Raw genomic sequence first — 13567 nt, 5'->3', positions numbered from 1 at the left:
TAAAGCAGTATTTATAATGGAGAGAATGAAATGGCAGTGAATTAAATGAGTCTTCATGTTGCTATGAAGGAGAAGGGATCTCTGTTATAAGTGGAGGGCCTGAAACATTAAGCCAAGTGACATAAGCCAGAAAGGGGTGCATATAGACAATTATCCTTATATGAAAAATATAGAGTAGCTGAACTCAGAGACAGGAAGCAGATGTGAGGTTACCCAAGGCACAGTAAGCTGAGGATAGACAGGATTGATCACTGGCCCAGGATATTGGCAAACTCTGGAAAATCACAGCAATGGTCACACCCTGTTGTGGACATAATGGATGCTGTGGAACTGAACTGTACACATACACAAGAACAGTTAAGATGGCAAATTTTATATTTCCTGTATGTTCCATGACAACTTAAAAAAAAGTAACAATGTCATTTACCAGAAGGCAGTGATGCCGAATGGGTGAGGAATGAGCGAGGCTTGGGTGTTACGCCTCAGTCAGACTCCAAACCTGTACTGGAATAGGGCATAGCTGCGTGGGAGGAGAAGGCGTAAATGTCCTGTGTTCAGTATGGCAACTATGATTGACAACATATACGTGCAGGGTTCAAAACAGCCAGCAGAGAGGATTGTGAATGTTGCCAGCACAACAATGACAAATATTGGAAATGCCAGCTGCAGCAGCCTGGCTTGACCATTATATACCACCTGTGTATACTAATACATCACAGCATCCTGATTTGACCATTATAAACCACCTGTGCATATTAATACATCACAGTGCCTGATTTGACCATTCTATACTACCTGTGTATATTAATACATCACAGTGCCTGATTTGACCATTCTATACTACCTGTGTATATTAATACATATATCACAGCAGCCTGATTTGACCATTATATACCACCTGTGTATACTAATACATCACAGTGCCTGATTTGACCATTATATACCACCTGTGTATACTAATACATCACAGTGCCTGATTTGACCATTCTATACTACCTGTGTATATTAATACATATATCACAGCAGCCTGATTTGACCATTATATACCACCTGTGTATACTAATACATCACAGCATCCTGATTTGACCATTATATACCACCTGTGCATATTAATACATCACAGTGCCTGATTTGACCATTCTATACTACCTGTGTATATTAATACATATATCACAGCAGCCTGATTTGACCATTATATACTACCCACGTGTATTAGTACGTCACATACACCAATAAATAAATAAATAAATAAATATATATATATAATTATGTATTTAAAAATTTAAATATCTTCACATACTCATTTAAAAAACCTCCACCCCTGATGTGTTTTGTTCCCTCACAGGCTCTGAATACTGTCACAGAAAGTTAGGAAATTTTGCCAGGAGAGTTTGGGACAAGAGAGAAAAGGCTGGCCTTAGAACATGGGAACTTGCATTGGGGCTTGCTTGACCAGTAAGGAGCTCCGGAGGCTCCTCCTCTAAGCTCTGCTTCCTAGGCTGAGAGACAAAGCAGCAAAGGCAGGTGCTTAGCCTTTGTACCACCATGACTCACATTCGTGTTCCTAATGAGTCCCCTTTAGCAGGTTACAATGTGGCCTGGCCTTAGAGCTTCTTCTACCTTCTGGATATCTGGCTGAAACAGTTTCTCTCTTACAACAAAAACTTTCTCTCTTACAATAAATATATGTAGACTATTTAAAAGTAGTTTTGTTTTTGTTTCTTAAAGACAGGGTCTCCTATAGTCCAAACTGGCATCCAACTGGCTGAAGATGAACTTCTGTCCTACTTTCCAAGCACAAGGATAACAGGGAGGCCCTACCATGCTTGGTTAATGTGATGTCAGGGATTAGAATCCAAGGCTTCCTGTGTGCTAGTGGAGCTACATTTGCAACCCTGGTCCGAGTCTTCTTGCAAATACTTAACCGAAGAAACATGGGCCAAAGTCACTGTCACAGCTATACAAATGACAGCATTTAGCTTTTATACCTCTGTAAATTGGTAGTTAAATAGAACCAGATGGTCCACACCAGTGCAGGAGGATGGGGGTTAGTAGCAGTTCAGACAAGGATCTTGAATTTGAGGCAAGCCTGGGCTAGCTAGCAACTTCAAGAGACCTGTTCTAAAACAAAACGAGAAGAGGAGCTATGTAGATCAAGAGCGTACCATATCTAGGAAAAACATCTGGAAATCCTTCGCTTTCAACACGTGCCGGGATGAAAGAGTCATTCCATTTACTGCTTAGGAAGCGCTGGACTCAGGGTCAGATAGAAGCCATTCAAGGGGCAGCCGGCCAGCTCTGGAAGCTCCAGGGAGCTTGTTGCTTTTGGGTGCCAACTCGCTTACGCAGCTGGCTCTGAGTCTCTCCATAGGTCGGCCAGCAAGACCAGAGAGTTCTAAGTAAGCATCTTTAGAAGTTCAAGGTCTAGACAGAATAGAATGAGGTCAGGTATTTATCTCAAAAAACTTTTTTTTTTTTTTTTTTTGTGGTGAACATGCATTTCAGAAAGAACCACAAGAACCTTTTGAACCAGGTTAACACGAGGCTTGCATCTCCGTCATCCGCTCTATTGTTGCCCCAGAACAATAGTAATGAAATGGAAAATGAATATAGATAGTGGGAAAATCAGGAGCTAAGCACTTTGTCCATTTCCCATATCAGAATGGCGACGGAATAGAATCTAGGCTAAAAGATGCCAGAAGCCAGTACCATACCTTCTCGCTCAAACCTCTGAACACAGTTCCACTTTCAAATGGAAGCTTTTGAAGAAAACGAACATAGGAATAAATAGCTTTTGCTTTGTGCCCTGTGAAGGTCTCTAGGTCTTTGATGAGGAAAAGGAATACATTGCCCCTTGAGTAAGCTATCCAAAATTTATATAAGCTAAGAAAAAAAAAAAAAAAACCAGACTGTAGAGCTGTTACTTGTAAGCCAGTAAGCTTGTGTCTATCTCCCTGAATCCCTTCATAAAAAGTTACCCAGTCACATCAAAGTGTTAACCACATACCGTGAATCCGAATCCCACCTTGTCTCTGTGGGGCGGCTGGCTTCAATTCTGCTCTTCTAGGGGAGCTCCGATTCCTCCACCCTCTGACCAGTGTGCCCACCATGGTGGTCGACAACATGTTCCTATGGTCTTGCTGGGGTGAAGGGCAGCCTCCTTGGCTGCCACCGGCAGGCAGGAGGATCATGTCCTCCTGGGAGGTGCTCCACCCAAGGGAGACAGGCCTGGGCAGTTCCTCCCACCTCTGTCCTCCACCCACATCCGCATCTTGCCTGTGTCATGAGACCTCTCTCAGGAGGCTCAGGGAAAGTATGGGAGAGGAGACAAGAAACAGCAGACAATAGCAAAACTTAAAAATGAGACTGAGGGACAGAGGCAAGCAAATAGAAGCACCTATCTCTATGTATGATATGGAATTACTTTTGATTTTTTTTTTTCCCTTAGGACTAAAGACATTTTCAGCATTGAAAAATGGCTGTGAGAGAGGTGAGGTGGAGTCTACCAGTTTGCCTCAGACTATCTTTCTCTGCCATACTGGGTATGAGATTTCTTTATCTCACTTCCGGGGGACCATCCTTCCCCCGCAACAGACCTGGTTTACAACCTGAGTGTTTACTTTAAGCATTATATTGGTCTTTTAGGATGGAGGGGTTAAGAGACTTAGCAGTTCACAGCCATGTATATTCTCAAAGCCTTTTCGAAGATGAGCTTATTGCAATGGAGGGATCATCTTCTTTTATGAGCTGGCTGGTGGCCTCTTTAAGAGTACTGAGACCATACTAATACCCCATGCTGACATAGGTGCCCCCTACTGGACAATATGTGAGGTGCACACAGGTGAGAACAAAATCTGCATTAAGCTGGGGGTAGGGGAGAACTAGGTAAGTAGTTCAGAAGATAGGTAAACTACACAAATCTCTTGACTTGACCACAAGGTTTTAATTATTGCTTTTTATTTATTTGTTTGTTTAAAGGCAGTATTTCCATAACCACATATCAGTGTTTTAAGGGTACTCACTTTACATATGCCATTTCCATACTTAGTTAGCTTAGTACTACTTTGACTCTCACCCAATCCTGTCCTATTGTCTTTCACTATAGTCACTACCACATGCTAATTCTTGCTGTGCCATTTCTGTGTAATCCTTTCAAAATGTCATGAAATGTTGGCATCTGTTGTAGAGAACGGAGGTAGAAATGGAGGATGGGAATTTATAATAGTATGCAAACGAGAAGCTCTGGGGTCTATTCACACCACACCTTGACCCCAGGGTTAGATCAGGTCCCATGGTGGGGTAGAAAGGGCATTTGATAGGAAGTATGGTTCCTGGACCTCCCGCGGTCCTCCTGTGGCAGTAAGCATCTCCATTCCTTTTTGGAATGGTGTTTCCTTGGACTATGGGTAGCTCTGGTCACAGAGTACTGAGCTGAGCTATGGTGGGCTCAGAGAGAGCTACTTATAGGGCAATGCTACCTCTCTTACAGGGAAAAGGGCGATGAGGTTTCCACAGATCTCAGTTCCTACCACACCCAGACTCACAGAGACAGGCTTAACCTGCCTTCAGATGGGGCTACTCCCTGCACAAGTATGGTGGCCTCCAGAGAAGGATGGCATTAGAGCCAGGATGGGCACTGGTGGAGGCCCTGAGGCATGGTCCAGTGTCTCATTAGGAGAGGATAAGGAGGCAGAAATATGGCTGTGTGTTACCTGGAGACATATCTCTTTGTGACCCCCGTATCCAACTGTAATGGACAGAATAGGCTGCGAAAGGAGCTGTTAGCATCACAGGAGAGACTCTGTCCATATACAGAGAAGTCATCTTTGCCGTGCTGAGGGTGAGTGGAAGAGACAAGAGCAGAGCTAAAAGCGAAGGTAGGTAGTAAGCCCAGAGAGCATGACTAACTCCCTCCTAGGAGCCTCCTCTCTAATCATTCCTGCTGCTATATCATTGAGAGCTGGGCTCCAAAGGGCATAGAATACATAGGGCTTGTGGTTAAAGCTGTTTTTAAAAAGCACAGCAAATGGCTCAAATTCAGACATTCTGATCCCTGCAGAGCCACTGTTGACAGCCACCAGAGGGGACGGAGAAGTTCATGAGGAGGGCAACTAATGAGGCCAGAGGATGTGGCAAGTACAATTCTCTAACCTCCACCCACCCTCCTGTGCTCTTGTCACCAGGAGACAGGTGAATCACAGTCCGTCAGAAACACTAAACCGTGCTTGCTCACTGTTAACTGTTGTTACGTTTGCTCTGCCTTAATCAACCGGCTCTTCCCCAGCCTCACTGGGCCTCAGAAAGACTTCACGGGCTTCTCAGGACTTTCCCCAAGGGGCTCCTTCTAGACAATGTTTGACACAGGGCCAGGAGGCCCACAATATCTTCAAGGTGTTAGGACCCATCGTCTTTATCAGTGTTTGCTCCCGCATAGTACATCTAGTTAGCACATGCTATGCTGTGTGAAGTGACTCCATTCCATGGTCCAACGTGCATGGACACAGAGCTTATGTCTCTCTACGCCCATCCTTTATCTCTCTAGGACCCTTGCTTGCTTCCACTTTAGGTGTTACCCCAGCAGCAGGTGCTATCTGTTAGCATCACTTATCTTTGCTCTGCTCCACAGGCCCTTGTCATTCCCATGGTTCTCTTGCTTGTGATGTTTTAGCCCAGAACACACTTTGTCAACATTGTCCCACCTCTTCCAGCCCCACACAGAACGATACTCTTGATACCACTGAGAAGGGTCCCATAGGTACAGTCGCTCAGCGCTTAGCAGGATGCTGGCCTATGCTTGCTGGCGGCAGCAAATAGACCCTCAGTATCCATAGCCTCCCCCACAGGAAGCTGAGCAATGACCATGACTGCTGTGAGAAACAGGGACAGGAAGAGGAAGAAGAGTAATGTCCTGCCCACGAGGTCAACTCCACCCTTCCCAGTCCATACAAAGGTACTTCCTTAAACAGGTCACCCTGCAGCAGAGCTGAGTTCTACCAAAATATACGGTGAGGACATGAGATCATGCTCCCCCCAGAGCTGACTTTTTTTATGAACAGATGCGCATGTGTGCGCATGAATGCGTGTGTGTGTGTGTGTGTGTGTGTGTGTGTGCTGAGCTGACAAACTAGTTTGTGGGCATTTGCTCCTAATTTCCTACAGTGATAATGAGCTATTAACAGCCTTTTAGATTTATAGACCTAAGTACTGCCTCACCCTCTGCAGGGGATGAGGGCTGAATCAGACCACGTACTTCTTGGAAATTCTTTAGAACTTAATGTGACTCTGGACACCAGGGGCCACTTGGCAAATGCTGATCGAAGGGATGCCAGCTCAGCCAGAATGAAGTGGCTGTCAACTGTAAAAAACATGTGCTAAGCTGTAAGAATTAAGTAGGTCTGCTGTCTCTAGCAAATATTTGACTTTCTATTATTTCTGGAGAAGTTGCTGGATTGAGGGTAGGATTGTGGGCACGTATAGTTGTCCCTCAGTGCTGATTTTTAAAAATTATTTATGTGAATGGGCATTTTGCCTGCAAGCACATCTGTGTACTACAAGTGTACAGTGCCTGCAGAGGCCAAAAGAGGGCGTTGAATACCCGGGACTGGAGCTACATACATCTGTGAGCAAACATGTGGGTTCAGGGAATCGAACCTGGGTCCTCCGGAAGAGCACTAATCTCTCTGGCTCAGTATTGATGCTCTCTTTTGTTTCCCTTGGGCTGGTACTGTATACATTCCAGGTCTCTATTTGACCTCTCCTTTTCCACACACATCTCTCAGAGGCCCTAATCAAGAGCTGGACAGGTGTGTGTAAAACAGGGAACTAGGTTTTGTTTTACAATTTGATTTAATTCCCAATGTTCTTTTCCTGTGTGGAGGGGGTTGCGCTCCAGCTCAGCCTACGAGATGAGAAGTATGTTGATGCTTGCCTATTATAAGACATGGCCGTCAAAGTTAATAATGAAGGTAGCAATGTAATCTCTTCCTTACTTCTGTGTTTCCAGTTCTCAAATTGGGTCAAAATCTGATTAGACAGAAAGGTCTTTGCTGCTTTGACACCAGACCCCAGCATCTGACAGATTGGCTTCTGGACATGGTATCTGAGGAACACAGTAACTCTGGAAGATGAATGCTTCTGGCTGATACTGTCTAGTAAGCATAGGCCATTTGCTTTTACCATGGTAATCTACACTGAATGGTTGTAAGCTACAGTGAGTGTTTATACACTAGCAGCTGGCTTCTGCTGTGGCCTGTGGGGAGCTCAGGTGCAGTGTTAGCTTCCACAGTGGATTTTAGCTTACACTGACATTGACCTGAATGATGAGCCCTGCCTTGAGTGTCTTGCGTGGACTGTAAGGTTCTCTCAAGCAGGGCTTAGGCCTTACTCTGTAAGCACAACACCAGTGGTTTCACAAGGGCAGTATGGCCCAGTACTGGGATAAATAGCTATACAAGACAGGCTGTTTTGGGTGGTTCCTGATCGACTCTGGGTTTTTTTTTTTTGGGGGACAGATATAGAACTAGCATTAACTGTAAGGAAGTTATGAAGAAAGAAACTTGATTTTGACAGGCCTTTATGGACACCAGGGATGGGCAGTGTGGCGAGGCAGCAAGCTCTGTCCACATTACAGCAAGCTCTGGGCTTTAAATGGTTAATGCCTTTGTCAATCAAACTCTGCCTGCGCAGTGTTGGAGTCCGTTCTGCATTCAGGGCCAGGGGAAACTGAGGAAGGATGCAACTGCATCTGTGGCAGTGGGTTTCCTGCTCGATGGGCCACACATCCCTCTGTCTTGCTGAGTTCTCTCAATGCAGTTCTGCCCTGGATTTGGCAATGGGTTTTGGAGCAAAGGGTCTAGGAAATACACCTGCCTTCTTAAAGCAAGATGTGCAGCGATTGGTCTGCATGTAGTTCTCAATGTGAAGAGCATCCATGAAGAAAACACAGCATTTTCAAAACAGAGAAAGCTGAAGCCTAATCACTTCCTGTCTCTAACTGTGAGGCACAGCTTGGGCTGATCTGTTTGGAATTAGGTGCTATGCAAAGTCCTCCTGATCGGTACACTGTCTCCTACTGGCCCAACAGACAGTCCAGCCTTCAGTGTTGAACGGCCATACACAGGAGAAAAGCAGGGCAGATGTGAACTCGTGCACAGTTTCTGCTCACATGAACCAATCTGGGGGGACGGGGGGAATCACTTGCAAGTTCATTTAGATTTGCTCACAGACAAGTTCGCCCACAAGCATCTCCCCTCCTTCCTGAATGGTGGGAGAGTGTGCCCATCAAAGCTTTCTGTCTAACCCTCCCTCCCTTTGACACAGGGTCTCCTCTTCCAGCTGTTAGCACTTCTCTTTGTAATTCCATCCCGACTGGCTTCCCCACTGCAACAGCTCTGTGGATGCTGCTGCCTAATCCAGTTGGTATTTATGACTCTCTTTCTCATATAACTTCTTGGCAGCATCTGACACGTTTGGCCACCGTTCCCCTCTAACCTGCTTCTCCTCCTACCTCCACTGGCATCCTTTCTCAACTGGAACTCAGCCATTCTCAGCTTAAGTGTCTGAGCACGAGGTGGGATAGCCAAGTGACTGCTCCACATCTCAGCTTTGAGATTTCGAAGCAAAAGACAATGTAATATGCTCACGATGGAACACAGTCATCTTCACAGCCCGGGGTCCCAGACAGAGACTGGCACCACCACCTGGTCTCTGTCTGCAGGAAGAGCCAACCACTGTATATTTACTCCTTCACTCCAGTCAAATCCTTACCACCCCCACCCAACCTTTTCACTTCTTAATTCTCCATTAGCTACTTGGCCATGATTACTCTCTACCAGGCTCTTGTATCTGTACTAGAGGAATGGTCTAGTAACCTGTCTCCGGGATGGGACAGACAATTACACTGTGATCTTCCAAATTGCAAACCTGATGTCACACCACCCTGGGCATGATTCTATGCCTTCTCATTTATTCTTGGATAATGATAAAACCATCAATGTGTCCCAACCCATTCCTCCTTGCTAGCCTTCCCAGCTTTGATCCAAAGACCCTTCACACCCATTACTCCTTTCCAGTATTCTCCAGCGCTCACGTTCTCTCCATATCACTGGTACCCACTGCCGATACTGCTAATCTGTCAGAATTTGCCTCAGAAACTGCCTCCTCAGGTGAGGGTTTTTTTCCCCCCTACAAACCAATAACTCTTTGGTTTCTAGTCATTTACCTGACTAGTCTAGCATACACTAAGGACACTGAGTGTCCTTCTATTTATTCATTTATTTAGCCACATCATTTTCTCAGACTGTGGACTGGTACCTGGAATTTAGTATCTATGCAATGAAAACTTGTTGAATGAATGAATGAACAACTACGATGCATGAGAAACTAGTATAATTAGTGAATAAGATATTTCTATCATCACTACAGTAATTAAAAAAAAACATACTGTTGTTTATAATTATATACTAAGTTCTGGTAAAGAAAGTCCATAATTTTCAAATCATTCCCATGGAAATCATGATTTGTTTGATGATGTTTCCTTATTTTATGGTTTCTTCAGAGAGTTGGGGTGAGGTGTGAGATGCCTATATTTATCTCCAACTTGGGTAGAATATTTGTACCTTCTCTGTCCTTAGACATGCTGTACTGATGGACACGGGCATAGTTTGTGAAATCTAACTGTGGCTTAATATTCATTGTAACATCAAAGCATAGCAGATGAACTGTTTAGTTTTCATCTTAGGAAAGGAGTATGTCAGTGGGCTGGAACAGTTGCTTAGTGGCTAAGAATATGTCCTGTCCTCACAGCAGAACCAGACTTGCTTCTTAGCACTTAGGTTAGATAATTCATCCGTATCAGTCACCGCAGCCCTAGGGGAATCTCACGCCCATTCCTGGCCTCTGTAGGCACCTACATGGACACGGCACACATACATGCATGCAGGCACACACACACACACACCAAACACAGATCACATATATGCATGCAGGCACATCCCCCCCAACACACATAAAAATAAACATCTTTTAAAAGGCACAGAAACTTAGAAATAAAGGATATGAATGAAGCTATCTCACAGCCCAACCTTTAAAATATTATATTACAAAAATTATTTCCATCCATGTTCTCTGCCATATCAAAGGAAAAGACTGTATAATATGTCACCTTCCCTTATACATAAAATTTAGTAAGAACTTGTTTGAGATATTGATTTTGTAGGAAACTGTCTCTTAATATGCCTTTTTATTTTATTTTTTCGGGTATTTATTCTTTATTTTCTCACTAATGAAAGGGGGTGGGTTAAGATTTCTCATTGGTTTACAGTTCAGGAGTGTTCAATGATTTAGGGTTTCAGAGACAACAGTGATGTCCCCACAGGATAAAGCCACCTGCTCAGTCACACTCCAAAGACATCTGAGAATGTTTGTCTTTGACTCAAATGCCTCTTTGTCTCTCATGGTTAGAACAGATTTCAGACAACACCTTAATATTTGGCAGCTGGACAGAACCATCTGCTCTAGCAAACCCTTGTTAATTGTAATTCTATCCTGAAATTTGAACCCTATAAAACCCAGGGACTCTCAGTTAGGTTGGTAGAGAACTGTAAGCCAGAGAATGTGCCAATTTCTCTCCCTCTCCTTTAAGAGTATGTGGATTAATTACTAGGCGCTGATTGACTGGGATTAGCCTTCATCCTTGCCTGCACAAAATTAATTCCTACCACTTACAACAATTAAACGGGGTCAGGATGGGTAATTCAGGTTAAACTTAATATAAAAACCCTGTTTGCTGGGACATCTGAAGTTAACATGAGTCTGCTATGTGTGGAGGGTTATTTAAGGTATAAGGAATGGGTCTCTTTTTACTTGTTCTCTGGGATGACTAAAGCTTATTTAGACACTGGACAATTTAAGCTCTGTTGGGGGTGGTTTAAAAACACTTGTCTGCAAAGAGTGGAAACCCTATTTACTTTTCTTGGTGGGAGGGGGCTACATTTTGTCTTTATGCAGCAGCAAGCACACATAGCAACATTCATCATTTAAGGACATGGAAATAAATTGAAAACCTGTATAAGGCATCTCCCCTTACTCCTGCTTAAAAATATTTGGTATGGACATTTTAATTAATGAACAGCTGGCTAGGAATTTCCTAGCAAACAAAAGTTGGACAATCCCAGACAGGAGCTAATTCCTTTTTATAGGGACTTTGCTGTGACCTCCAATGGTCCATGCCTCTCCTTTCTTTCCTTTTCTGTTGTGGTTCTCAAATACCTCAATCCCCGAAACCTGCTCTAACTTTTGCACATTTCTGTCTGTAGCTATTGCTATTAGCAAAATAATAAAAGAAGATATCACTCTGGTGGCTCATCGAGGCCCTAAACATGTTAAACAAGTTTGTTTCGACTTATATAGAAAAGAAACTATGTAGACAACACTATTCAGAATATAGAACTCCTTCTTCTATTACCCCAGTCTTTCCCACAGGGACAGGTGTTATAGAGAGCACACACAGGCCTCCAATCCATGACATGAAGTCTCAGTTTCAGATACTTTCTCTTTTATATTATACCTGGTGTCAGTAACTTATTTGAGTAATTCTCAGTGTTTAACTTCCCACTAGAAAAATGAAGTTTTATCTTTGGAGATAAGAGATCAAAACTATCCTAGGAGAAGGATGAACGATTCAAGACCCTCTGCAATCTTGCGAGTAAGTTAAAACCCAAAGGGGAGGCTGAAGGTGCAGGGTCTTCTGCCAAATCCTCCACGCCACACTGCAGATGCTGCACACAGCCTCGGGTACTGTGTGTCACATGTGTGCTGTGTGTCACACCCTCTAGTCCTGGTTCTACTTCTCATGCTGTGTTACCATAGACAAGTCTTTGCACCCTACAGCCTTGCCCACTGTGGATTACTAAATAGTACCAGGAGTCGGGTGACGAAGTGGGTAAGGCAGAATGGAGGACCTCACCAATGGTTTGTTGCTATCAGGTGGGAGAGAGAATATGGGTCAGATTAGATTCACACAAAGAACTTCTCTCACTTTGCTGGCTAACACATGCTGAATGCCCAGCACACCACCTGTGGGTTATTATAACCTAATCGTCTCACTTTATTATGTCTGTTTACATGTAAGTTTTGAGTTTGACACAACATTTTCAAACAGTAAAGCATTCCCAAGTTGTATACACATTCTATAGGAGTATCTGAGACATAGGCTAGCATTTGCAACTGAAAGCAAAAGTGAAACCAGGCACCTCACTCCCTACTGATTTACAGCCATAGATAGTAAGTGTTGGAACTTGGCTGGCTGGTGATGCTCCATCCTGGCAGGTGTGCCGTTCTCAAAGAAGAGCCTGACTCTACCTTCCCTTCATTGGGGTAGGCTGGTACTGAGAAAGTCAGAGGGGAGAGAGGTTGTTCTCTGATCGTATTCAGTTGTTTTTATTAGAATAAAGAAACAATAATCCAGATACCTCAAAAGATGAGAAGAACCACCTATCTGAACCTTCTGGTAACTTTAGGGTTACCATTAAAACCCTTTGCAACCCTTGTTAATTTTTCTCTCTTTAAACTGGGTCGTTCAAGTTCTCACCTCCATAAGTAAGCATGGTATCCGAACTATAATTTAACCTTCCTGTGATGATTCAGACTTTTGCTCAGCCTCAGGGTCAGCTCCAGGAAGGAGGAGTCTGACACTTGGACTCCAAGAAGACAGGTGGAGGAACACAAAGGGTGACACCCAGCAGGCTTTTATTCTTTTATACATCACATTCTCATGGCTAGTACTCTAGGGAAGAGGGAGAGAGGAGATTGGATGCTTTTTATAAATCAATGGAGTTTACTAAACAGTAGTTCTTTTTGTGTATGTGTATACATGTAGGTGCATATGTGTGTAAGTGCATGAGCATGTGTGGAGGCTGGTGGTCAAGGTCAGGTTGATGGCAGGGATCCATGTCACATCCCACCTCGCCCCCCCCCCCATATTTTCTTTATTTACATTTCAAATGTTTTCTCCTTTCCAGGTCTCCCCATCAGAACCCCCCATCCTATCCCCCCACCCCCTGCCTTTATGAAGATGCTCCCCTACCCACCCACTACCATCCTCCCTCCCTGGCATTCCCTTACACTGGGGCATCGAACACCTTTAGGCCCGAGGATCTCTTTTCCCACTGATGTCCAACAAGGTCATCCTCTGCCACATATGTGGCTGGAACATGGGTCACTTCATGTGTATTCTTTGATTGGTGGTCCTGTCCCTGGAAGCTCAGGGGGGTCTGGCCTGTTGACACTGCTGCTCCCTCCATGGGGCTGCAAACCTTGTTTTTTTGACATACTAAATTTGAAGCTTGCTGACTTGGCTACACTGGCTGGCCAGCAAGTCCCAGGTGATCTACTGTGTTAGATTCTGCAGTACTGGGATTACAGCTATGCTGTTGACTTGGCTATTAGAGTTTGAATTCAAGACCTCATGTGGCAAGTTCTTTACCTACTGATTTATCACTCCAGCACCCCTCTTCCCAGCATTAGTTCATTAAGGGCTCTGTGCTGGAATATAGCATATTCTAGAGTC

At 44.1% G+C, this 13567-nt stretch overlaps 1 protein-coding gene across 4 annotated transcripts in view; it reads right to left on the bottom strand.

Moving 5' to 3' along the window:
* The window catches only part of Plekhg1 (pleckstrin homology domain containing, family G (with RhoGef domain) member 1), a 227053-nt gene that overhangs the window by 129220 nt on the left and 84266 nt on the right, over positions 1 to 13567 (bottom strand). Inside the window, exon 1 of one of the 4 annotated variants that reach the window (XM_006512439.4) lies at positions 3008 to 12940. The exons of the other annotated variants lie outside the window; for them this stretch is intronic. Within the exon in view, the coding sequence (XP_006512502.1) occupies positions 3008 to 3191 (184 nt within the window). The 5' untranslated portion in view covers positions 3192 to 12940. Of the gene's footprint in view, positions 1 to 3007; positions 12941 to 13567 lie in introns of those variants that run through there. 4 annotated transcript variants of the gene reach the window in all.

The sequence above is a fragment of the Mus musculus genome, chromosome 10 (assembly GCF_000001635.26).
Source record: "Mus musculus strain C57BL/6J chromosome 10, GRCm38.p6 C57BL/6J".
Classification (NCBI taxonomy): Eukaryota; Metazoa; Chordata; class Mammalia; order Rodentia; family Muridae; genus Mus; species Mus musculus.
This window is presented reverse-complemented; position numbering and strand designations above follow the sequence as displayed.